General features: G+C 40.2%; 5 protein-coding genes across 5 annotated transcripts; 3 read left to right on the forward strand and 2 right to left on the reverse strand.

Annotated features, from left to right (window-relative positions):
- Positions 1-756: 756 nt before the first annotated feature.
- MELLADRAFT_101818 (uncharacterized protein) lies at positions 757-1,951 on the forward strand (the record flags this gene model as incomplete). The annotated part of the gene is made up of 6 exons (XM_007404288.1): positions 757-885; positions 1,007-1,171; positions 1,267-1,357; positions 1,465-1,545; positions 1,668-1,724; positions 1,809-1,951. The coding sequence occupies 6 exons, from the start codon at positions 757-759 to the stop codon at positions 1,949-1,951; spliced, it is 666 nt and encodes a 221-aa protein (XP_007404350.1).
- A 249-nt stretch (positions 1,952-2,200) lies between these two features.
- Positions 2,201-4,783, reverse strand: MELLADRAFT_76503 (uncharacterized protein; the record flags this gene model as incomplete). The annotated part of the gene is made up of 8 exons (XM_007404668.1): positions 2,201-2,658; positions 2,716-3,092; positions 3,182-3,301; positions 3,363-3,490; positions 3,555-3,885; positions 3,963-4,297; positions 4,369-4,424; positions 4,503-4,783. 8 exons carry the CDS (start codon positions 4,634-4,636, stop codon positions 2,475-2,477), a joined length of 1,665 nt encoding a protein of 554 aa, XP_007404730.1.
- A 274-nt stretch (positions 4,784-5,057) lies between these two features.
- Positions 5,058-5,873, forward strand: MELLADRAFT_89119 (transcription initiation factor TFIID subunit 9; the record flags this gene model as incomplete). Its single annotated transcript, XM_007404289.1, has 3 exons — positions 5,058-5,226; positions 5,317-5,465; positions 5,541-5,873. 3 exons carry the CDS (start codon positions 5,058-5,060, stop codon positions 5,871-5,873), a joined length of 651 nt encoding a protein of 216 aa, XP_007404351.1.
- A 512-nt stretch (positions 5,874-6,385) lies between these two features.
- MELLADRAFT_59101 (uncharacterized protein) lies at positions 6,386-7,040 on the reverse strand (the record flags this gene model as incomplete). The annotated part of the gene is made up of 4 exons (XM_007404667.1): positions 6,386-6,496; positions 6,566-6,734; positions 6,795-6,931; positions 6,993-7,040. 4 exons carry the CDS (start codon positions 7,038-7,040, stop codon positions 6,386-6,388), a joined length of 465 nt encoding a protein of 154 aa, XP_007404729.1.
- A 617-nt stretch (positions 7,041-7,657) lies between these two features.
- MELLADRAFT_51456 (uncharacterized protein) lies at positions 7,658-8,264 on the forward strand (the record flags this gene model as incomplete). Its single annotated transcript, XM_007404290.1, has 4 exons — positions 7,658-7,811; positions 7,875-7,993; positions 8,057-8,123; positions 8,200-8,264. 4 exons carry the CDS (start codon positions 7,658-7,660, stop codon positions 8,262-8,264), a joined length of 405 nt encoding a protein of 134 aa, XP_007404352.1.
- Positions 8,265-26,744: the final 18,480 nt, after the last annotated feature.

Genomic DNA, 26,744 nt, shown 5'->3' on the forward strand with positions numbered 1-26,744 from the left:
AGGTGCCATTTCATTGGCTCAAAATAGATCATTTAAGTTAAGAACTGAACACATTGATGTAAAGTTTCATTGGTTAAGATAGCTAGTTGCAGGCAAGGAATTGAAAGTAGATTATGTTTTGACAGAAGTCATGGTAGCTGATATTTTTACAAAAGCTTTAACACAAATGAAACACGAAAAGATTTGCTCTTTCTTAGGATTGCATGATGTTGCAAAGACAGGGGGAGATTGAGATGATAATCATTGAATTACCAATATTTCTAGTGGGTTTCTCTTTTACACATCATACACTTGTGATTTGAAGTGGTTATGACATAACTCTTAGATGTTGCTATTTAAAAGATCCAATATGCTGTTTACCATTGTTCTCATTTCTTTATCAACTCAAAGAGTTTCACAATCTTCTTTACCATTGGATTGTTCCTATCCTTTTCAATCAGTGTGCAACTTAGCATACGCTGACAACTTGATACATACTCACAGGTTATAACATTTTAAGCAGAGCCTGGCAATGTACTCGGGACGACCCGGATGCCGGTCGGGTCATCGCCCCAAGGCATCAATTTCATCTCCGATGATTTCTCTCCGGATTCGAGGATTTATGATCAAGCAATGGCAGACGCTCCTGAGACCACCCACACCACCGTCGACCTTCAGCTAGTTCGCGATGGATCTCAAGTTGAAGTTCTACCATCCGATGATAAAACGGAACCATCAAAAGTAGAAGAGAACTCAGAAAAGAAAAAGAGAAATAAAATGCGTGGAAGGATGAACGATAGTCCTGATACACAACTTTCGAAAACATTGTCATATTTATTAAGACACGGGGCAGCAAAGGAAGGATTAAAGATGAGATCGGATGGGTTTGTAAAAATAAATGATTTAGTGAGAGATTCATATAAAAAATCCTAAATAGAGACGCGTCGTAGATTGAAGACTACGAATGACATGAAAGAAGAAAGATGGAATGTTTGATTCGAATGTCTATCTCTTGTTCCCTTCACAGTTAGCTCGCCCAAAGTTGAAAGGTGTAGAATTAGGTGATATTGAACGCATTGTTGGAAAAGATTCAAAACAAAGATATGCCATGATTCGTGAACCACCGCCGGATGGGTCCTCCTCATCCGAAGACATTGTTTACATTCGAGCTAATCAAGGTCATTCAATTCAGGTGAATCCACTTCCTTCTCTTCTTATTTCTTTTGCCATCCCATTTCAATCGAACTTGTTCTATTCGGATTCTGATCATTATGTTTGCATTCGTAGGTTCCCGAACTCGACCTGGTCCCCATCATTGATCCTGAAGACATACCAACGGTCGTTCATGGTACTTACATGAAGTTTTGGGATACGATTCGTAAGCCTCGTATCCATGTTCTTTTGCGATATTCAAAGTTACATCCAGGACATACTACACCATCTCCATCCGAGTAGACTAACATGGAGTGACCTTCGGCCTTCCAGTTCTCGAGGGACTTAAACCGATGAAGCGGACTCACATTCATTTCGCATCGGGCTTGATTGATCAACCGGGAGTGATCAGTGGTCAGTGCATATCCTTTTATGAAGTTTTTGGTCACTGCTTCATTTCCCAAGACCATGGAGCAAACCGCGTCTGTTTATCGCTTTGAAAATGCCAGGCTAAATGGTCTGTTTGGTTCTCTTAGGTATGCGCGCGTCTCGTGAAATAGATATCTACCTAGATGTCACCAAGTGCATTTCAGGTGAGAAACCAACTTTTACCCAGATTGTCTCCATTCCAAAAAGAGATCGCTGAGTGAAATGCTTCTTCTCGGCCTTCCTCCTAGCTGGCATTCTTTTCCATCGATCTAAAAACGGAGTTATATTATCTCAAGGTTTACCAGATTCTAATTCCATCCCTAGCACCTATTTTCAAAAAGTGATACATACATCTGGAAAAGTTCTTTACCCCACTGAATCTTCGACGTGATCCGTCATGATGACCCAAATGATCGCAACTAGAGTATCGATGGCGAGTCATGGTCAGCATCAGCGTGATTTGTAGGATACTTGCAAGATGTGGCCAATGTGAATTGAAGATGAACTTGTCTCCGCACCTTGAACCCTCTCCAAGGCAGAAAGTAGTGTTGAGGTCTGAGTATGTAGTGCCCCATACCATCAAGTGTCTCTTGGATATATCACAATCACTCGTGTGTATCTCACAAGTTGGAAATATATACAAACAATGAGAGAAGGATCCTTTAAATCTAAATAAGTGAACGGGACATAAAGAAGATAATCACACGCCGATCAACTAAGATTACACTCCCATTGGCCAAATGTATCAACGGACCAAATTCCAGGACAAGAAAGATTGATGATAGACAAAAAACAATAAACATAAGCATGACTGTTATGAGAGACGTGTGAATGATGAGGACAAGATCCATTTCCTCATTGAATGCGATGAAAGAAATTGGTTATAGAATCACATATTACAATCATCTCATTGATCAAAAATCTCCAATATCAATATCAATGTGAACCCGACTTGCAATCATTTCTTCAAATCGGGTAGGCGGTCCTTTAGCTTTAGCAGCAGCTACAGCGGTGGCTGAACTCGAGTTGACTTCCCCAGGTCGCGGAGAGGCGTTTGGATCGGATGCTGTCGGCGTATCTCGCAAAGGGCTACCTGACCTGAAGTTTGGAAGTTTCAATTCAAGTGTCAAATTCACATGGATGGAAATGGCTTACTTGGTCTCATATGTCATCCGTGGATTAGTCTTTACTCTCGCACTCGGATCAGGTCTGACAGCATGACTTGTGCCATGTGCCTTCATATGTTGTCTTCGAAGTTCTGATGCTGCGATTTCTGCCCGACGAATCTCTTCTCGATTGGCTCGGCGGTTACGCTCATTGAGTTCTGACATGAGAGTATCAGATTTGACAACAGGTGCGCTGGCTTGTTGCAAGAGTGAATTCAGTCGTTCTACGAGTTCAGTGTCATTCTTTGCAGCAGCTTGATCTCTTTCGCTCTCAAGCCTTAGTCTTTCTGAAATCGTCAAAGTCGTGGGGCCTTGACCTTGGGCACGCATAGCCTTTTTGGCACGGACTTGAAGGGTGATGGTTGCCTGTTAGATCGGAGAACATATGGAGGTGTAAGATGGGCAAATTCAGGTCAATTTCTTAATAAGGGTGTGACGATAGATAGAGTCTTCACCTCGTCTTTCACCCAGTCCTGGTATTTGGTGATGCTGTTCAGTTTCCGACTGACTTCCTTCTTCGTGGGGATCGGAACTTTATACTTTTGACATTCACCCACTAGAAATAACCATTCATTCTGGGGGTGCAGATACAAAAATCAAAAGATGTGCAGAGGGCGTTGCTACCTTGAGACTCACCTCTTGAATTGGCGAGTTAGATACTCTGTCCAGTGAAATGACCTTCGAGGAATTGGCAATCACTACCTGTAAGGTCTTAGTAGTCGCCTGATTCTCGACCTCATAGTATTTCTGGTTGTCAATATCACCTTTTCAACAAAATCTTAGTCAGCATGCATAATTCCGCAAGGGGTGAATTAGACCTCATCTCACATTTGACTTCAGCAACACGATACTTGACTTCACGCTTCGGATCATCTTTGGCAAATCCAACAGATACACGCACCCACATCCCTTTGACATAGTCTGAGAAAAAGTCAGTGCAGCATAGTTCTGCAGCCCGAGTGCGAGTAAGTGTAAGGGAGCGGATATCATCAAGGGAAGCGTCATCTAGATTGGTCTTCTCAGTTGCTTTTCGAGAGTTGCTCTGTTCATGGGCGATATCCTGCTCTTCAGCCAAATCGGCTTCACCATCTTCGGACCGATCCCAGCCCTGCTCATCACTCCGCTGCTTCGTTACTTGGTTTTCATTCGAGTCATCCGGCTATCAAAAGAAGATGAATGAGTATGTGGGGAGTCACTCATTAACAAATAGATTGTTGGATAAACAACAATACGTACCTTGGGGCGTTTTCCTTTAGCTTGCCTCTTCAACTTCAATTCATCTAATTTTTGAGCTTTCTCATGAGTAGTGCCAGTTCTACTCTTTTCTCGACCACTACTTCGCTTGCTAGATTGCTCATCTCGTGCTCTGACCATATTTTTGACATTTTCTCGATCTCGAATCTTTTGTAATTCATCTTGTCTTTCACCCAAAGTTGCCTCACGTTCTAATTCAGATAGAGATTGTATTCGAAGCTTATCCTGCAGATCGATATAAATACCTTCGTAAGGAAAAGGGTTACTGTTGACCGTTCGGCTCTCCTGTTCTTCCTCCTCATCATCAGACTTTGCGACTAAACCAAAAACAAAAACGTTCAAAAACATTTCAAAAAGCTGGATAAAGTGTTAGATTGTTTGAGCTTACCCTGAATCGGCATAGCAGCCTCCGAACCAGAAGACATTTCCATATCTGATTCGCTACTGTTGTTCACTCAAACAAAAGCGGCAAGATGATGAGTGGTGAGGTAACAATGAAGAGGATAGATGAGAACCACCTACTCCATATCCACTTTTTTTCTACGTTTTATCTTTTTTCCATGTTGTAGTGACTTTCGAGATCGTTTTGAGGATGATATTGGAGCTTGGGTGACATCACCAGCCAAAGCAAGGAGTTCATTGTCGATATCAGACATGATGAACTTGCTAGCTAGAAGGAATCCTTGATAATTATGATTTGGTTTTCAAGATGTTTATTGATATATCCTTTGAAGTCCGAATGTGATAGTGTGAAGTTGAATGTGGATGTAAGCTTGAATGTGACTTGAGAAGTTGGATGAGGTTGAAGGTGGTTGTATGGTTTTAAATTTCAAACTGCAACCACCACCTCGAGTAGATATAACCTATCGCACGTCTTACAGCTGTCAGTGAAAGCCCTGTGCCATAACATGACATCCTTAGCGTTTGACCTGTTTCCTACATGTCACCCACCAGTTTGCTATTCCCCAGACTCAGGAGTCCAAACTTCAAAGACTTCAACCTCAACCTCACGCTTCAAGTGATATTGCATTCCAAGGACAGGGCAACCGATCAATTGAACACTTCAAATCAAAAGTCATGACAAGTAATAATAACGCTGTACCCATTGATCATCCCGAGTCTTTCAAACATCAACAACCTCCGTCCACACCTCGCGATGCAAGAATCATTGCAATATTATTAGCCTCAATGGGAGTTCAATCTGCCTCTGAAGGTGTCGTCAGAGTCCTCATGGAATTTGCTCATCGTAAGACGCTCTTTGAATCGATATTTTTGCTTAACTGGATTGCTTCACTGATTCTTTACATCCAATCATTTTTGAATTTGGTGGTCTTAGGATACACCGTAGATATTCTCTCTGATGCTATGGTTTATGCTGATCATGCCGGCCGAGCACACGCAGCTCATGGTCCAGATGTCGAAGATGTTCGTCTTGCAGTACAAGCAAAAGTAGAGCATTCCATGAGCGGACCAATGAGTAAAGAAGTAAGAATCTTCACTATCATTCCGCTTTCACTCTTCTTGAATCTGACTTTTGGCAAACTTCTTTCCATTATCTAGTTTCTTCTCAATCTTGCCGATACTCTCAATCGGACCTCATTACCTCCCATACCTGAGCGATATGGGATCCGTTTACCTCCGGAGAAAGATCGCCTCACTGCGCCTAACTTTGATATCGCACCCAAGGCACCCTCATCGACAACCGATCAACCCATTAACGCTGATGAGGATATGTTTGGAGGACTGGACGATGATGATGATGACGATGATAGCGATAGTAGTAGTGATACAGAAACTGGACTTTCACCCATCACCACAGTCAACGGCAATGGTGCCAATCTTGATCATGGCAAAAGAAGACTGGAAGATATGGAGGATGATGATTATGACTGATACGGATACCTCTTAAAACAAGTGAAGCCCCTTTGTGTGCTTCTGGTGTATTTGTATGTAACTCGAAATGTGTGCAATTTTCAACTTGATAGCATTAGGTAGCATTCCGATTTGCCGTGTATGCCGCGATTCAATTGGGTCTCTGTAAGGGTTCTATGACAGTGTCTACGAAAAGCAGACGGGAGGGCAGGGACGCGACGAGGCAGTCCATACTGTGAGGGATAAGGGTATTTCGAACGCATGTTTGAGAATTCAGGGGGAGGTGACGGATTGAGAAGCTCAGTGGACAGTGCGCAATGTAAGTAGGATCCAACGCATGATGCGGGCAGGTCATTTCAAGGTTAAAGTTTGACATTAACAGCACATCGACAGGGTCAAAAATAATAGCAAAATTACAAAACAATAAAACATGAAGAGAAGCCAAAGGTGGAAGGACGCGAAAGGAGCAGCAGGAGACTACTTGGCTGATGAGTATTTTGTGACACCCTCTGTAGAAAGAAAAGTACTGGACATCAGTACAAGGTCGAGTGAGTCGAGGGAGCAAAGATAGGCTTACTTGTTCCTTCTGAAATGGCGTGCTTGCTAAGTTCACCGGGAAGAATGAGTCGGACTGCTGTCTGGATCTGATGGACAAATGAACAAATGAGTATACGCAAACACACAAGCTAGGATGTAGTAATGAGATGACTAACCTCTCGAGATGAGATTGTTGACTTTTTGTTGTAAGTTGCAAGTTTGGAGGCTTCACCAGCAATTCGCTCAAAGATATCGTTGACAAAGGAGTTGAGGATAAGCATGGCTTTGTTGGAAATACCGGTATCAGGGTGAACTTGTTTGAGGACTTTGTAGATGTAGATACCGCTGTTGGAAACGTATTGTCAGCACTGAGAAAAGCAAGCGGAATAAAGTGTCGAGACTCACTAGGTTTCTTTACGGGTCTTTGATCGCTTCTTCTTCTTCTCACCATCAGCAGCAGGTTTGGCAGGGCCCTTTTTGGCTGCTGTTGAAGGTTTCTTGGCAGCGGAGGCAGGTGCTTTGCCACCAGAGCTGGCAGGGGCCTGAAAGAAAAACTCAAGTCAGACGGATGTGATTCACGAGAAGAATAGAACAAGAACATACTTTGGAAGCAGGCTTCTTCTCGGCAGCGGCAGATTTTGGTGGGGCCATTGTAGTTTGGGTTGAGTGAGGTGATGTGTTGAGGGTGAAGGAATAAGTTGAGGTGGCTGAAGGTTTGTGTATGTGAAGTGGGATAAGGATGATGGAGCCGCAGAGAGGGAAGTAGGAGCTCTCCTTTTGAAGGCAACGAACTGAGACGCGATTGAGGTTAAGGATAAGCTGAGTGGCGCGTGCCGAGGGAGTTACAAGTGCGAATTGCGATAGTACAGAACCTTAGTCTGGGTTGCTAAGGATGCGCGTGCGCAGCTTAGTGTAACAAGCTGGCCAATCAGCGCGTCTAATCGCGCTCGAGCAATTCGCAACCACGCACTTCGGATTCCTAAGCCGACTGAACATCTTAACTTACAGGTAAAGTACGGTCCAAAACCTAGTTTTTACCATTAAGCTAGTGGTCTGATTCTCGATCCAAGGTCGCGACTTGTGACTTAGCATCGCGTCCTTTGATAACCTCAGCTGGTGGATCATTTCACTTGAAATACCGCACACCTTCTGCCCCTTCGAAGAGTCTCCCCACCACACAATCACACACCATCATCCACTTCATCCAATCTATCCAGCTCACAGTCAGCTTCAACTTCACTTCAACTTCATCCTCAACAAAATAAAACATGTCTTCCGGTGGTAAATCAGGTGGCAAGGCCGGTGGTGAAAAGACCTCTCAATCACGATCCGCCAAAGCTGGTCTTCAATTCCCAGTCGGACGTATTCACCGACTTTTGCGAAAAGGTCACTACGCCCAACGTATCGGTGCCGGTGCACCTGGTATGTTCTTACTTTCTATGATGTCCCTATTTACGATCCACTAATTCTTGGATTGCCTTTCAGTCTACCTTGCTGCAGTTCTCGAGTACCTTGCAGCTGAAATTCTCGAGTTGGCCGGTAACGCAGCCCGAGACAACAAGAAGTCACGTATCATTCCTCGACATCTTCAACTTGCCATCCGAGTCAGTCGATTTTGTGCAACTTTACCTCCGAGCGACGCTGACTGGTCTTTTTTTATCGCACAGAATGACGAAGAGTTGAACCGCCTTCTTGGCCACGTTGTTATCTCCCAGGGTGGTGTTCTTCCTCAAAGTGAGCAGCGCTCTTACCCTCTTCGTCTTGCCCGCCCCTTCAAGCTCTTGCTCACAACTATTTTCTTTGATCACAGTTCACGCCGAGCTCCTCCCTGCCAAGTCAAAAGGCAAAGCAGGAAAGAATTCACAAGAAGTCTGATTGTTGTTTGCCGTCTGTTCTCGTTTTTGATTTCGACCGTGTATTATGTTTTTTCTCCGACTTTATTGTTCTTTGATTCGCAATCAATCCCTTCGCTGCTCTCAGCGTAGAACTCAACTTTATTCCAGCTTGCATTACACTAAACGATGTGTATGCTCCGAGTCCCAACTTTTGAACAGCTTGTCGTGCCCTCCCCTGCTCCCCGTGTGACTTATACTATAACATGCAGCTTGAGAGCAAAACCCACACCAACCGCTCGCGACGTCTGTTCATTGTGGCTCGCCCTCGATCATCAACGTTGCTTGATCCTTGCCAAATTCGCCTTGGCCGTGGATACAGTCAACCCTCGATGTATGCATCTAGTATATATGCATATCACGCTATAGGGAGTGGAAATTTTGGGCCGATCTTTTGGGAACGCAGAGCGCCTCAAACTTAACTAAGAGCATCCCCAGCCGTGTGCTGTCAACCGTGCCGTATTCAGATTTGGGGTATTTTTATCCACAGCCGTTACCCCCAAACACATACCTAGCTTGGGCAACTGTCTACGTGCGAGTCGAAATAGGCCCAATATGGTCTTTTCCGCTTGCACCCCAAATCCCTCTGTACCTTACTTCTCCCATAAAATCCGACTTCTACGATCTGACTCTCCGCAAATCAGACACTTTGATGATCAACTAATCCATAATACATCTCCCCTATTATGCTACAAACCGTACTGTAGGGAACCATGGCGGTACATTCTTCAAAAGTCATACCTGAAACCCTGCCCTAAACGATCTGTGCGACCCTCTGTATGTTACAGATTTACGGCATGGCTGGGGATGCTCTAAGTCCCTCATTGAGCTCAAGCCGCTCAAACGAGGGACTTAGACGCAATCTTGTTTTTTTGGCATGAGATCGGCCGGGGCTTTTGGCCAAAAACTGGCCTCCCTGTAGAACTTTTTTTTACAATTTCAACATGTCTCCGTCCCCATAATAAAAAACATGTGCCTGGGTCTCCTCTTCAACCTCCCCTATCACAATTGTGATATCATTTTTTGGACCAGAGATAAGTTGAAAGTTGTTGTTGTGCACTGCGCACCAAAACTGAAATTTCAGGCGTGGACTGATCAAAATCACTGTGAATTTTGACTTTGAGCCCTCAACAAATTTGTATATATCTTGTGAAGCACACAAGCTATCTCAAAGCTGAGAGTCTGACATTGTACAAAAAAACTAGGCGTATGTTTTTCATTATGAGCAAGCAGTAATGTTGAAATCATAAAAAAACGTTTATAAGGAGGCCAGTTTTTGGCCAAAAGCCCCGGCCAATCTCACACCAAAAAAACAAGATAGTGTCTAAGTCCCTCATTTGAGCGGCTTGAGCTCAACAAGGGACTTAGTTGAGTTTGAGAGCGCCTGCAAAAAAAATCCTTGATGCATAATGAGTATTGCATACAGAAAGCTGCCAAAAACGCTTTTATGCTTATAGAGTGAGTAAAAAAGTGTGCATGTAAGCATATGCTACCATATTGAGGGTGAATATGCTTACATTGTTGTAATAAGTTTGTATGTAGTCAATCTACGTAAGTTCTTTGATAGCTTTAGGTAAAAAAGTCAACTATCAACTCTACTGTGTGAAATATACAATGATTGTTGTATTCCTTTTTCTTTTTACATGGTATTCTTCTCTTCAAAGCCATTTAATTTTTTGAAGTAGTTGCAAACATTTCAAATCAATTGTTTTATTAGATGCTATGTTCAGATTTTGTCATCCCTGATCTGGAAGAAAGATTGATTCTTCTCTACATCTTTGAAATCATTACATATCTCAATAATCAATTCCTTAAAAATTATGTCTGATTCATTGCTTCAAGACCTCATGACTGAAACAATGCTTCTTGCTCAACACTGCCCAAACATTGAGCCTGCTACAAAAGATGATTACATATTTGTCACCTTCTGTGAGGTACCATTATTTCCTGGTTTAGCTCCTGAAAAAGTTGGATGGGAATTGGTCAAGAAGCTTGATGCTGTTTTTGGTATTGACTGTGGAACAAAGCACTTTCAAAAAGGAAAGCACAGAATTCAATTATTTATTGAATACTCAGCTAAAGCCAAAAAAATGGATGACAATAGTGAAGGTATTGTAAAGTTCAAACTTCAACATGTTTGCTCAAAGCTGAAAGGTGAGCACAATTCCTTATGAACATTGATTTACTCTTTTTTTAAAAATTTGTTTTAGAGCTTGGTTCCAAGGTTCCAGATAGCTCAGTGCAATTTCTAGGATCAAGCAAGAAATCCACCCTTGCAGCTGCTCCTAAGCCCACTGTACCCAAGCAACTCCAATCAGCCAGCCCAGAATCTTGGCCAGTAGATTTGACAAAAGACTCCAGCGAATCTGATTCCTCCAGCAATGATCCTTCCTCGCCTCAATCAAAGAAGAAACAGAGCATCACTTCCCCCAAGTGTCCCAAGTTCAAGGCATCTTGTATTGTACATGATCTCAAGTTCAAGCTCAAAGTTGTTAGATGGCAATACAAGCACAAAGCTACTCAGAATGAGACTTCTCAAAAATTCAAAATAACTCAATCTTCACTCAGTCGTTGGCTTGCTCAACATAAGCAGATGGAGGTGAGTGCTCTGCACAGCGGTGGAACTGTCAAGTGCCAAAGGAAAGCGCTGTACCCTAATTTGGAGGAAGCTCTATTCCATTGGGTCATTGAAGCAGTAGCTCATAAACTTTTCATCAGCAACAAATTCCTTTGCAAGAAAGTGGTATCTATAGCTCCTCTCCTAGGTGTTGAAATGGAGTTCTCTCATGGGTGGATTGACAAATTCAAAAAGCAATGCAACATCCAAAGCAAACTCATGTCTGGTGAAGCTGGGACTGTTGATCCTGTCAGCACTGAAGAAGCTCACAAGTCCCTCATTGGAATCACCAAGGATTACACGCCTCGCAACATCTATAATGCAGATGAAACAAGCTTGATGTACAAGTGAGTCTTGAAGTCCCTTTACTCTGTGATTGATATAGTCTAATGTCATCCTTTCTTCTCTTCTAGAATGCCACCTAATTGTACTCTTTCAAATGTACAGACATCTGGACTGAAGGGTAATAAAGTCTGAATCACTTACCATTTTGGCTGCAATGCCGATGGCAGTGACAAGCTTGAACCCTTGGTCATTGGTGTCTCTAAGAATCCAAAGCCTTTCGGACAACATCCCACATCTTACTATGGTTTTGATTATGTTTCAAACACAAAAGCTTGGATGACAGCAGTCATCTTTGGTGAATGGCTAAGCAAGCTGGATGCCCAATTCCGAATGGAACATTGAAACGTTCTCCTCCTCCTTGATAACTTCTCTGGTCATGTGGTTGCATGTAAAACCATCAAGCTCACCAACATCAAAGTTCACTTCTTTCCTCCCAACATGACTAGTGTCCTACAGACATGCAGGCATAATTGCCGCCTTCAAAGCTCACTATTGAGGTGCTTACCTACGCCGTGTAATCCGAAGATACAAAAACAATCCCACATGGACATCAAAAGCAATATACAAACTGAATCTCCTCGAATCCATGCAAATGGCTGCACGAGCCTGGGACAAAATCTCTTCTGAGACAGTCAAGAACTGCTGGAAACACACAAACATTGTTGCAGCCTTGTCACCCAACACCACATCAAGCTCTTGGTCTGATCACTTTGAACATATTCTAGCTGATGATCCTGAACTTCAAAGTGCAATCAAATCAACTGCAGAACAACTGTCAGCGCTAGGAAACTGTGAAAGATTAGAAGAAAGCAGAAGTAGCTCCCGTATCAGCATCCAAGAGCTTCTCAACCCCAAGATTGAACAACAAACTCCAGAAGGCGAGGCACCAATGCTCTCTCTCAAAGAAATTGTCAAGAGGACATCAAATGAGAAACCAATTGAAATCCAAGATTCAGATAGCAATCCTGAACCAGAAGAAGTCTATTGTGAACCTTGGACAATGGTTCAAATCTCTACGGCAATCAAGGAGATAAGGTATGCCTTAGCCAGCCGGCCAAACAAACCCGGTGGCACAATCAACTGGGCATCTTGTGTTTGATCTTTGGATAAGATTGGTGACAATGTAAATCACATACGAGTTTCATCACTGAAACAAACTAGTCTTTCGGAATGCTTTGGACCTGTAGCTTTGACTTCAAACTCAGCTTCAACTCCTCAATCTTGAACCGATTTCTATCTATTTTACTCGATTCCACTACATTCCTCCTTGTCAGCTTGAGATCTAAAGTGGTTGCTGAGTAATGAGCTCAAGTTGAAAAACACTACCTAAGTAGATGAAGTAAGTGTTGAATTACGCACAGGCTTTGTGGTAGCAGGTGGGCTACTATAAATTCTAGCCTAACAATTTCTATAACCAGAACAAGAGATGATTAGAACTTCTATCTAATCAATGAATACAGAGTCTCTAAGAGAGGTGTTAACTCACTTACTTGGACAACTCCTCGTGGAGTTTTGGAATCCGAAAAAGTGCTGTTTAAAGATCTGAATCAAATAAACGCCTTCCACTGAGTCTTAAATAAGATCTCAATAGGTAATGAATCACTCCCTAGACCTAATTCTATGAAAGTGAAATCGGGGTGAAGTGAATCTAAGAAAAGTCTTAAGGATTGCGCAACTAGTATTCTTTTAAGAAACAAAAGAAAAGGAACAATTTTAAAAGCAAGACGGTGAGCTATTGGAAAGGTTAAGTTCTCATGCTATGGTCTAAATTTTAAATCTAATACGGCTTGGTTTCTGTTGAAAGTAAAACTATCCTGTTTTTGCAAATAAGAGTTTTTTGATAAATTTTGTTGGTAAAGTTTTTGGTGGTCCTTCTTCTTTCTTTCGAAGAGGTCCTTGGTGTTTAACTAGGAAATTTATCGAGATGGCGTCATCGAGTAGCGTGGTAACCCTAGTTAAACCGGTCTGGTTTTAATTAAGGGTTCTGGGTCCACTCTTCCTTGATCCAGGTTGGTGGTTTCGTTGCTCCAAATCCGTTGGTTGGTTATTGCCTAGTTCTTTGGTAAATTTTTTGTAACAGGGTAGTCAGGATCTAAATAATATTTGGTCCTGACTAGTATTTTTTAAGAATATGATTTATTGTAATATCCACTCTTGAAACTTGAGTGTTGAGATGTAATGTATAAATTTTATACAGTTCTTTTAGTTAAGTTGTTTAGCTATCTGGGAGCTTTGTATTGCTTAAATCCTCATGGCTGACACTCCTCATCCAGTCGATTTCTGTCTTGCTTCTTACATATACTTTTTTTTGTCTTCTACATCACCCACTCCTTAAACTTCTTTGAACTGTCCCTTCTCCTTTGAAGATCATTGCTTTTTGTCTGTCTTCTACATACTTTACATTCCCTAGACCTTATGCTATACCCTCACCCCCTATATACACCAAGCCTATGCTGTCCAATTCAAAATTATGCCATTATGACCAAAATCCTAGCATGTAAGCATAAAACTGTTTGTTTTATGCTTACATTGTGACTTATGCCTACTTTGCAAGTATGCATCTCACCTTTTTAGCATGGAGTTCCCTGCACCAAACTCTATGCTTACATCAAGGTTTGACTGTACTGTTAAGGTCTGAGACCATGGGAACCCAGACCTGTCAAAGGATGGATGAAGCGGGCAACAGGAGTCACTGGTCCACAACTACGACAAAGACTAAACTCAACAAAGTCACTTGCTTGCCTTGTGAGGCTGAAGCGGTGGGGAAGTACTTCAAACTTGCATAAACTTGCTGGTCACCATAAAAAGTTTCCAGGAGCTTCCCTGCAGTGTCTACACAGTCCCCTCCCCGGATTACAACTTGGTCCAAAGACTCAAGAGAAAAGATGTGCGCACTCCTTTTGCGCATAGCATGCACCATACACTGTTTTTTCCCCTCTTGCCCAAAAACTGTCTCAAAGATCTGGATAATACTGTCAATTACACATGTAATGTCCTTCTCAAGCACAAGTGCAAAATCTGTGCAACAGGCCAGCACACACTTTTTGTTTTTGCTGCACATAGGAATATTCAATAGGGACATGACTAGATGGATCACAAGAATTACTCCTGCAAAATTATTTATGGTGACCAATGACATTGTGCAAGTTGGGCATCAGTCCCTTGATTGCTTTTAGAGTACCGGGGGATTCATGGAATCCAAGAGGCTCACCAAAGCAGAGAGCGCTGAGCTTTCCCAACTTGTCACACATACAGAGACTATATATTATATCCCCTTTTTGGCTCAACTTTGTAAACTCAATATTGCATCCGTTGTGACATTCACAGCTCAGTCCCCATCTGGAAAGGAGATGGCCCTGGAACGGATTTGTCCACCAGTCATCCATCTAATCAAAGCAAGAATATTATTTTTGCTTAATGTTCTTACTTTTCTGTGCTTATAGTTATATCTATCACTTCCATCTGAATGTGAGGTATTGATCACTTTGGGAGGAGCATAACATGATTTGTCTCAAGTTGCTTTGGCACATAATGTGAATGGTCTTGTGCAACAGATATGGTGATTTGGGAGGGCTTGCTGTGTATGGTATATCTTATGTTGTTTGTGTTGTCCTATTCCAATTGCCCTTTTAGTATCAAATTCTTTTGTAATAACAAATCATCTTGTTCTTTCCTTTAGAAAATAAGAAACATATAAACATTCTGAACCTTCTTGCACTCTTGCAAGGGTTTGCTGTACAAACTGGATTGTGATCCTACCTCACATTATAGTCAGATCACTACACATTTGAATCTGGATCAGGATGAAGAATTGGTGTGGAAACAATGTTGATGGACAACAGTAATGCTTGATGTGGCGGTCAACCAAGTGATGACGGAGTCTAAGGTGACACAAACTCTCAATCTGGGTGTCTGACGGGACATCACTGTGGTACTGTGCCAAACTTGCACCTCACTGTGCCATGGGGCTCTTGGATTCCATGAAGCAGCAGATTCTCTGCTTGCTTCAGCCTTGCGAGGCAAGCATGGGACTTTGTTAAGTTTAGAGAAAGACTATCAGATATGTATGTACTAAACAAACATGTCCAACACGTGAACTTGGATAGTTGTATCACTAAAGGGTTTTTCATTTGGGCATATTCACGTGAGAAGCAACATCTCAACCTTGTCTTACCCACATAGATTTGTACTTCAAATCACTTGAAATTATTTCTGATTCATGAGATGCATTCCAATTTGATATGCTTGGACCTTTGAGCCAGTTCCAGCTGCTCTCACATGCTTAAATCATTGATCTGCCTCCTTCCCACATCATCCACTTAAAATTATAATTACCAAACCCTTGAAACAATTGCTGATGTATAAAATGCATTCAAACATGTCAGGACCCCAGTTGTAAGATGTTTTTGACCTGATACCTTCAATTGTTCACTCTGTGATTTGCAGATGTGTGCAGCTGTTCTCAACCGCTTCCAAATCCACCTTTCTTCCATTCCATTCATTCTCAATTGCCTGTTTCCAACCAATTGCAACACAATAGTTTCTTCAGTTCTTGTATCTGACAAGGAAAGGCTTTGCTTTGGTCTTCAGCCTTCATGCAAAGGCAACCAGTGGAATTTACACTTGGGTGGCATGTGTCACCCCTGTGATTCCTACAGTAAGTTTGGTCTTTCACCTTTCACTCATCCCTTGATTACATCTCCTTGGTTCCTTTTGTGTCAATCACCAGTCATGCATTCCTCAAGCTTTATTGAACATCTGTGCCAACAACACCTTCATCCTGCTCCTAACAATGAATACACCTTGATCTCACCTGTGTTCAATTGAGGCCAGAATTGCAGGTAGTGTTACAGTGTGTATAATCAATTGGTCAGGGGTATTCTTATTGTATATTAGCCCAGGAATGTGTCCTCTAATCACATTCTCCATTTACAACTTCTCATCTTTTTTAGCATTGTAATTTACAAAAACGTTGAGTACTGTGAGGAGGGCACGTCTGTTGGGTTTGCCCTTCACCATGAATTTGATAAGAAAGGTAAAGCATAGTGTTCATGTGGTACACCCAAGTGAAGACTAATGCTAGTTGACCTCTAAGAAAAGGATATGAGGAAGAGAAAGAGACTAAGGGAAGTAAGAGCTAGTATGCTCTAATTTCATGAGACTGCAAGGGGCAGGATTTACACTTTGGTGAACCAAAGATCCTGAAGGCTACTTTAAAATCTGTGTAAGGGAGGAAGCTTTGCTGCTTTATGGTTTATTTTAGAGACTATGATTGCACAGGTCTCATAGAAATCAATACCAGGGGTTCTCAGCAATGGAATCTGTAATGCTCAAGTTTGGTCTTTAGACTACACAACTAATCATGTGCTAAAGGATCCTCTTGATATGATTTCAAGCATAATTTGATTCTGATGTTGTGATGTTTTGAAATATGGAGGATGAATCAATGGAAGAAGGGGGGCTTATATATTCACGGGTCAAGTGTCAACTTGTGGTTGGTGTGTGTTCCTTGTCTCAACTTGTGGTTGGCACTTGGGTTAGGTTTGTTATGTATTTGATACATTATGTGCCTTGAGATGTACTTATGGGTTTATACAATATTATTGTAATATTACATGTGGTACTATTAGCCCGTGGTACTATAAATTATAATCAGGGCTCAGGGATGACAAGTAAGGGCTTGCTTGTTTGACTCATAAAAGAAAAAAAAATTGATGTACTGACACCTCCATGTGCTTCATTTCTAAGGATCCCTTTGTAATTGTCTCTCACCTTGTTTTGACCCATCTCTTTCTTATCAAGATAGAATTAGATCTACTTCTATCTTATTTGCCTTGGTTTTCTATCCAACTTCCCCTGTTTTTGTTGCCTGGTTCTCCTTCTTGGTGGTATGGATGATCTGTTTGAAGATCATATGATCATTGAACCAAATTTTGTTGGATCATCAAACACCCAACAACGGTGGTGAGCAGGTGCAATAAATCATGGGCACTGTACATAGGTTGATAAAAACCAATGTAATTTCCTTTTTCTTGTGGTATACATGTGATATGGGTTTCAAATATTCATTAATTTCAGTATAACATCTTTGTTGAGCAAAGAGCTTGAGGTCTGCTCACATTTGGAACAAGCATCTTTCACGCATATGCACATAGGTGGGATTGCCAGCTTGACTATAACCCAAGATTGAATGGAGGTTGGGGTATGTCGGATGGAGAGGGAAGTGAAAGAAACTGGTTCAAGTATTCTCCTTTAGTATTGGCTCTGCAATATAGTACAAGTGAGGCCGGAAAAGATACGACACAAGTTTACTCCACCCAGTACAGCAGTCGGGGCCAGCGGAGTAAACTCGTATCCTATCTCTTCCGGCCTCACTTGTACAAAGCAGCATCAAGTGGATGCTCTGAATCTCAAAGCAGAACACAAAAACAATGTTGTTTGCCCCAACACTGGTACGTCAATCTGATTATCACATCTACATTAATCATATCTCAGACTTCTGAAATTGACTCTGTTTGGTTACAGCTCATTTGTCTCAACAAAAGTTGGAGCTCATCAAAAGAAAACATACCAAAAAAGTACAAATACTGACCAGCCTTGACAGAAAATGTGGCTACACCCGCAATGATTTTGCTAGTCAACGGTCTTGGCAAAGATATTGCAAGCAGAGATATTCACTGATACAGGTCCAAGCCAGCTGTGATTACAACTCAAGGAGTTGATTGAGTACGAAGAAGAGTTGCGAGAAGAAAAGTGAGTATTCTTATTTTTTCTCTTGCTCTCAGTAGCTGATAATAGTTGTTATACCTTCAAAAAGAAAATGGCAAAACTGTACCGCCGCAACACAGAACTCACGCCAAAAATATGATGTTGGCACACTTGCCTTTGAAAATCACATTTCTGGAGGAAGAGATAGAAAGGGTGGTTCTAGAACTTGGCGATGACAGGTCCAAAGACATGCCAGAAGCCAAAGGCAAGAACATACTTACTTGTTACATCTTTTCCCACAAAACCATGTATCACATCATTACATTGTTATTATCAAAACTCTTCATTGTGTTGTCTCAAAATTTCTTTTTCGGTTCTTGATTAAAAATGAAACTAGCACAATTAGGCGGTGGGCGCCGCACTGACATCCCTGTCACAACCTATAGAATAACTGTGGGGTGCACCCACAATATGTTGAGGATTTAGCATTCCTGTAGGCGCACCCATGCTTAGGCACATTTTTTTTGCCATTTTTGCACTGCACACTGAATTAATGCATTGTGAAACTTGTGTGAACAAAATTGTATCCTACCCTAAGCCTAACCCCTAACCCCTAACGAAATACACCCTAATGGTTTCTAACCAATTTTTTCTTCTCCAGTCTCATCAAAGGCTCAGTGTTTACATTCTGCAAAAATGTCATGGTGTATTAGTCCTTTTGTGTTTTCTTTACATTTATACCTGATTTTTTACTTGGATGGTCTTCTGTATTACACCTATTGCATAATGTTTCTCTCAATGTTGAAATACTGTAGCTTAAGCTCTCATCCTACTAAAGCCACTACAGATTTCACTCTGATCAGTAGACCTTCCAGTTGTTATCACAGTATAAATGACCCATGTCAATTGATCAAAAAGTCAATTGATAGGTACAAAGAATATCTAAAGAGTATCTAGAATACATATATATCTAGTAATACAAATCATTCTTACTGAAGTATATTTCATTGTACTAAAATTGTTCATGGAAAAATATCATATATTGTTGCATTTAAATTGAATTCAATAAGCATTCCAGGTGCAAAATCAAGTTGGAACTATTGAAACCAAAACTTCAAAAAGAACAGAATTGAATGACTAAAAGGTCATATTATCAGATCTCATGAGTGGTTAAAGAAGGAGTACTCAATTGTTTTTACAAGCTCCAAGTTGAGCCAAAGTAGTTGTACAGACAAAGGCTTGAACTGTAATATAAATCATATGTAAGATAATAATAGTGGAATTGGTTTGGATGAAGGTGGAGTTTTTGAATTGGTCAAATATGAGCTCAGCGCCAAGGGTTGTCTTAAAGAATATTCAGCTCAAAAGTTGTGTTTGATAGGAATATTGTCTGCTATTTTGTTGTATCCAATACAACAGTCAATTCTCACATGATTGAGATAGGGAGAGTATAGTAAAAGAAGTTGGATGGAAATCTAACACACCTTGAATGTCTGGATCTGTGAAAATAAGTGTTCAGGAGATGAATGTGATGATTTTGATGAATGGTGAGAGCTGAAGGTTGAAGACATAATTGAGATTGATTTCATTGATCATGTTCATAATTAATATTTTAGATCAATGGATTGAAGGTTGAGATATTGTTGGTAGTAAATATCTATACTGTCATTGACATTTGAAATTGCTTGATTGAGAGCTCCAAATTGAAATTGAAGTTCTAAATCTTAGGTGAGTTTAGCAGATCAAATCAATTGGAAACTGAGTAATCAGTTTAATAAAGCTGATCTTTCACAATCTTCTAGTGTTAAATCAGAAAAGTTACCACAGGTTCATTTGAGGTCAAGACAATAAGAGATATAGATTCACAAAGATAGAGAACACAAAGCACTGAAGCCAAACTAAAATCCAAATGTGTATATGAGTGCTTTTCCTATTTCCCAAATTGGTTTCAAACCTGTTTCAGCATACTATCTTTCTTGCAATCTAAAAAAGATCAAGTAAAACATAAGTATACAGACTTGAGGATGGTTCATGTCAACTTGATCCCAAGAATGAGTTGAGCTTACCATGTGGGTGATATTTTGAGTCTGCTTATGCAGAAAATGCAGCTACATACTTATCAACCAAAGGCCTAGTCTTATCTACAATCTATCTGTTTGATAAAAGTTAGTAAGTAAGTTTGTTATTAGAAACAAATCAAACTGATGTGGCACACACATGTTGATTGATTAAAGAAAATGAAAAATCTTCTCAACCCATTGTTTATCAATTGAAAGTAGCTCGGACAGTCTCAACACAAATTTCTACACTCATAGAAGTAGTATTCCCAGGCCAATCAGTAAGGAGTGATACCAAGCAACTGACTTCAAATTCTCATTATATGTACAGGGTAGTTTTGAATACTATAGCAGTACCATACAGCAATCAACCTCAAATCTGTTGATCAAAGGTATTGTGGAACACAGTACAGTCATTGGTGTTGGTAGGCTTGACAACTCAGCCGAATGTACTAAACACTGACATCCTCAACATGAGGTTGCTTTGAAAGATGGAAACTTGAGTACTTCAAGTGACAGCATGATTAAAAAGATACAATGAGCCTCAGTATTTTGTTAAATCTCCCTGAGAAAGTTCAAATTTAGTGGATGATAATGTTCTAAGTTGCAATAAATTAGGAAGCTCAATAGCTTGTGAAAGTTCTTGTGTTTTTGATGAATGGTCTTGATTGTTCCATTGAAAATTGAAGCTAGCACATGAGTTTCATCTACTGATATAAGTCTTGGATTTGAGAGCTATTCCAAAGTACCACAGATAACCAGTTGAACAAACAAAGACACCTGGAAACAACCCATCAGTATGAGAAGCAATAAGACATTCATCTGAATTAGGTATAGCCAATGTAGAAGGTCTATGTGGTGAACTGAGTTATTGATTTGATTCATTATTATATTGAAAAATTGGTAAAAGGTGAGTTGAATTAGCTACAGATTGATTTAAAGAACTGTATGGTATTGTTCTATATCCAACAAAACTAAAACTGAACATCTCAGAATCTCATTAGAAGCTGAAATGGAGGAAACTTTGTGATTTGTTGAATTCTACTTTCTTTCAAATGATAAAGATGAATAGTTCTCTCCTTGATCACTTACATCATTATATCTATCTCTTGAGTTAGATTATAAGATGTATGCTCATTTAGAGTGGCACCTGAAACACCTGTGATGGTAGGAAATCCAGGTAGAGGATCTAAATCATTGATCAAATGAAAACTGTCAGCTCCCTCTAGTAAATAAGATGATAGAGATTGATAAAAAGGAAAGTTGAAATGGGGTTGCTCATTCAAGAATGAATAAGAGTTTGAAGTTAACAAAGATCAACACCTGATAGAATGACTGTCATTGAGATGATAGGAATCAAAATCAACTCCTCTGTTTCAATTTGGTGGTCTCAGTTGAAGGAAAGACATGATGATATCGAAAACATTTTGCTTCAAGGAGTAGATCTGAAGTTTCAGAATGTTTGGTTCCAGTTGGCAATTTAATGAGATTGGACTACTTAAAAAAGTAGAAGCAGTAAGTGAGATTGATTGAGAGTTTAAAGCTTTGTTTGAGGGCTTGGGTTTGATCAATTGATTTGCTTTGAGGGTATCTTCTTTAATTTCCCCATTATTCAGCCTTTTTTATTGAAAACACATCAAAAAAAGATATAAACAAACATACCTCATGTTCGACTTCCAAATATCCACCCCCAGTGTTCTCACAAATCAGTACCAAATTAACATTGCATCATAAGGGGCTTTGAAACCTTGGATTGAACAACACAGTTCAACATAGGTAAATGATATAAAAGTTCTACAACATATTCTTGTGAAACAGCAAAGAAGGAAATCATGTTAGTGGATGTGAATGATGTTACAGTGAGCTAGAAGCCATCGAAATCAAATCAGAAATACTCATAAACAAAGAAGGAACCCACCTAGGGTCAATCAGGAGAAGGGAAGAGGGTTCACAATCGAAATCAAAACCTTTATCATGATGATGGCTGTCAGGTGAAGAAGGCAATCAAGATGAATGAGTCAAAATAAGTAATGCTTTTCAAAGGCTGGGATTGATTTGTATACTTGCATCAATGTAAAAGTTTGGTCCTTGATTCTGAGTCTTTATCTTGTTCACATTGATGATGTATGTACAATCTACAATCGTTTGAATGATAGAAATGGAGTTGATTTGGATGATTGGATGTATTCAATTGGAGACAGTTGTGTAAATTCTTTTTTACTCTGCCATATTCAATTCAGCCAAACGTACATCTTGAATATGTAAGCAATAATTGAACTGCTTGGCAACATTTGTTGACTATCAGCTGCGCAGTAAACAATGTACTTCTCCTATAAGCTCTCAAGAGCATTTCAATCGACTGCTGAGAATTTGGCGGAAGAGATCGATGAGCTTGCTGTGTGAGAAGACCATTGGTGTTGGGTCCAATATTGACTTGAAAAGTCTTCATTGACGCTAATAGGTTGATCAATTTTTTTGATTGAAGATTATGTGTCTGAATCAGATGTTGTCAGGAAAACAAATCATCAGTAACTGATTTAAACAATTAAACACAAGGTGATAGCTCTGACCAGCAAATTGATCAATCACTGAATGCCTACAAGTTACACATTTCTAATCTTGGAGTGTTGCCTCATCAGCCTTAGAATCAATTCCCTGGTGAGTTTTGATTGAGTGTATCGCTTTTGAATCTTTTGGTATGGGGATTGATGAACTTCCAGATAGAGTTACAATCTCAAGGTTTGATTGAGGTTTGAGGGTTGATTTGAGACAGTAAATTAGACGGTAGTCAAGAAACGAGTATGACTGGCAAGCCGAGTCAAAAAGTCAAGTTGAAAGATTGTGAAGCAGTGATGAGGGAATCAAGAGAAAGTTAACACGGCAATGGTCAAGGGTAATGTAATGGAGAGTTATTGAAAGTCAGAAACATTCTGTTCAAAACTATGAAATTTTCAAGCAGGCAGCGGGTTTTGTCAAGTTTTGTTCAAATTGATGGTTGTCCTTTAATGTTTATGATGCTTATATTTCAAGCTGTATTTGCCGCTGTATCACTAAAATAAAACAAAATAAAATTTCACCCGGCCAACGTATTCTAGATTGATTGTACATCATTTTATTTCATATTGCTTATTCAGATCATTACAGTTCATTCACAATCTTATTACAAAAAGAAAGAAAGAAAAACATAAGAAAAATTCGAAAATCTAGGTATACAGGTTTGGAAATGGTTGTTAGGGTAGTAATATTAGGTTTATGGGTTTAGTAAGGTTAGAATATGAAAGAACAACATCATATCATAATGTAACAATTTTAATCTTGAAGGTTGATAAGGAAAAACAGAAGTTATTAGGGAAAAGGTACTTTTTTGAAGTTGGTAAACAAGGGTTATACGTGTAGTTTGCATATGTAATGGTGGTAATAGTGGAATTTAAGGTTGCCAAGAGAATTTTCCGGGATTTTTACGGTTATAGAGGATGATGTCATATTACATGAGCAAGAAAAGAAGAGTAGCAGCTGTGAAAAGTAGTGAAAATGGGTGAATTTGTCAAAAATGAAGGTTTTCAGCTTATTACATATGTCAAATGACGTCAGATTAGGGCTGTGATCCGGCCCTGGCCCCGCCCGGCCGACTGTGCCCACTGTTTTTCTGGAAGCAGACGGTACGCGCCCTGACATATGGTGTACGTGTAGACTCATACTGACATATAAACATGACACGGGTTAAACATGTAATTTTCCCGTGTCATGTTTTGTCGAAATTCATCCCCGAGCCAAATACCGTACGACACGACTCATACTGACACACATTGACATGGATTTTTGATTTACAAATCCCGTGTTGTATCATGAGTCATCTCGTACGTCGTACCGTCCGGTAAGTGTCATACTGACACAACATGACACCAAATGTAAATTTCTTCAAAATATTGCGTTCGGATTGGACTATCCGATTTTTGATGTATTTTTCTCTGGAATCAAGAGTTTTATAAAAACTAAACACTCAATCCTAACTCTACATTCAACTATCTTTATTCAATAATCCATCTACATTAGTATTACTCTGTCTTGCTCCTCTTCCACAAATAATGCCAAAACAGAACAACATAGCTATCATCAACACAGTAGTGGAAAATGGTTTCAATGACAGACTCACCATACAAGAAATACAAGATAACCTTGTGAAAGAAGGAATAACAATGACTGAGAGAACAATCTATCGACATTGTCAACGTTTGGATCACAACAACACCAAGCCGCCTGTTTGCAAGGATCAGCTTGAAAGACGTAATGCCATCAGCAAACACTTCCATGATGGCAAATCAATCAAAGAGATGCTCATATGCTTGAAGAATGAGGATAATATTATAATCAGCCGATCCAACTTAGCTCGTAATTGCAAAGAAATGAACTTGACCCGTAAGGTTGATGATATCAACAAAGGAAAGTACACAGAAGAAGAAATAGGTCAGCTCATTACCGAGATCCAGTCAGAAAATGCAGAAGAAGCTGGTATTCGTTCTATCAAAAACATTTTACTCAGGGAACACAATGTCCATATTCATAGGTCTGCTCTTCACTGTGTCATATCTTCAATCTGATCCATACTTACTTTTTTACAAATAAACAGAGACCGTATTGCACAACTGTTGCGGGAAATTGATCCAGAAGGAGTCTCACGTCGCCAAAGAGCAGTCCTAGTTCGCCGCAATTTCAAATGTCCAGGTCCAAATCATGTATAGTCAGCAGACGGTCATGACAAGCTCCAGAAGTGGGGTATCCGGATATATGGTTTCATTGATGCTTGGTCTCGCCAAATCCTGGGTCTCTTTGTACATGTCACCAATAGTGACCCCTGTCATATTGACATTTACTATCTTCAATGTGTTAAAAAGTATGGTGGTGCACCACAGTTCCTTTATACTGATCGAGGTACTGAGACCGGAAAGATGGCCGCCAGTCACTCTGCAATTGTTTGCATTCACGGTGAAATGCCTGAGGACCAAGCTTTGAAACGACACAAGTTCACAAAATCACTTTGAAACCAGAAGATAGAGTGCTTTTGGAGTCAACTAATGCAACAACATAATCGTGGTGTTCTTCAAAGGCTTTTTGATTCACTTGACGCCGGTTTCTTTGACATTGACATTCAACTGGATTGGTAAGTGATACTCATAGTCTTTCTATGTTGGTAGCTGACTGATACTTGTTTTGAAGGCTTCTGTTCCTTTATTTATGGATTCCTTTTATTCATAAGCAGCTGGATATATTCACCAAAAGATACAACCACAGCAAACGCAGAAAGGATCCACACTCCTCCCTTCCCTGCGGTCACAGTGCTGACTTTTGCTCCAAAACCCGGTTGAGTTGTTTAATGGACATGATGGATTGATACGTGTCCCTGCTGAAGATATAGATAGTCAAATTATCGAAGATTATCCCGGCATACATAGCTTATTTACCTACACACCTGATTGGTTTTCATTGGTTGCAGATAACATCATGCCCACCTTGAATCTCTCACATGAGAAACTCAAGTACTCCAACATATGGGCTGCATTTCGATTTATGCGTGATGCTTTGCTAGATCACAACTGGGAAGGGACTCTCTTTGAAGGAAAAGATCTAAATCATTTTGGTACTTGAACGTGAACATCTTACACATTTTTATTCAAAAACTCATGGTCTATATGCGTCTTAACCACAATTATACCTTGAAGTAGGAAGAAATCAAATACTAATTCATAATGTAATAAAAGGAGACAAACTTTTTTAGAAAAATAGAAACAAATGTGAACCAAGTGTAATTACAAGGATTTCAATTGTGCTTTAAATGCTTCCATCTCATCCTTCTGCTTCTGACTTTTTATCATATCACATTTACAAATCAACTCATCTGCATAATTCTCAACCAATGTTTCTCAATAAATTTCCCACTCTTCATCACTCCTGTTGCCTCGCATGTCAGTAATCTGGTTAAGACGTTGAACCATACTTTTAGCAATTTGACAAGATGATCCAAATCGTGTTATCTTTGCGTCCTCCGGTGGAATACGTTGATGATCATGAGTAAAAGTCTTGGAGTGAGTACTATAGTGTTTGATGTCTGATGCCCAAACCATTTCAACAACTCCATCACATCCATCAAAATCGATCTCAAAATTGTAGTCAGGAAATACAAATCGAGCTCCTTTAGTATAGCCGTGCTTTGAAGTTCGGCCACGTCGATAGAGTCTACCAGTATCTCGATGTATCAGACTAAATAATCCAAAGGTATAGCCAGAGTGATTGTTGTCAACATGCTCCTTGTTAGCAAACTCATCACGTGCTACAACAAAATTGGAACCAAAGACATGTCCATTGGGTGATTTAAAAAAAGACTTTGATGCCCATGATGGTGCTCGACATTGTGCAGCTCATTCGCAGTTGGATTGAAAGGCACCAATGGATAGAGAGGCAAATCGTTCAGCTAGGAAGTGATTGATGTAAGGAAGATACATCTGACGTCGTAAGTCATTTTCCATACGAGCCACAAGTCGTGCAGTGGTCATATTGAGAGCGTAAGTACCTAGTATACAGAAGAATAAAATCAATGTCTCCTCAAAGTCATAGAAAAGTCAAAAAGATCATACTAATAGATACAAACCACCAAATTTTTTCTTCCTGTATCCACCACGAAACCCAACCACAAACATCTGACCAGACTTCATGTGCTTTAGAGCTTCAGCTGCACCATTTG

The sequence above is a fragment of the Melampsora larici-populina genome (assembly GCF_000204055.1).
Source record: "Melampsora larici-populina 98AG31 unplaced genomic scaffold MELLAscaffold_2, whole genome shotgun sequence".
NCBI lineage: Eukaryota > Fungi > Basidiomycota > Pucciniomycetes > Pucciniales > Melampsoraceae > Melampsora > Melampsora laricis-populina.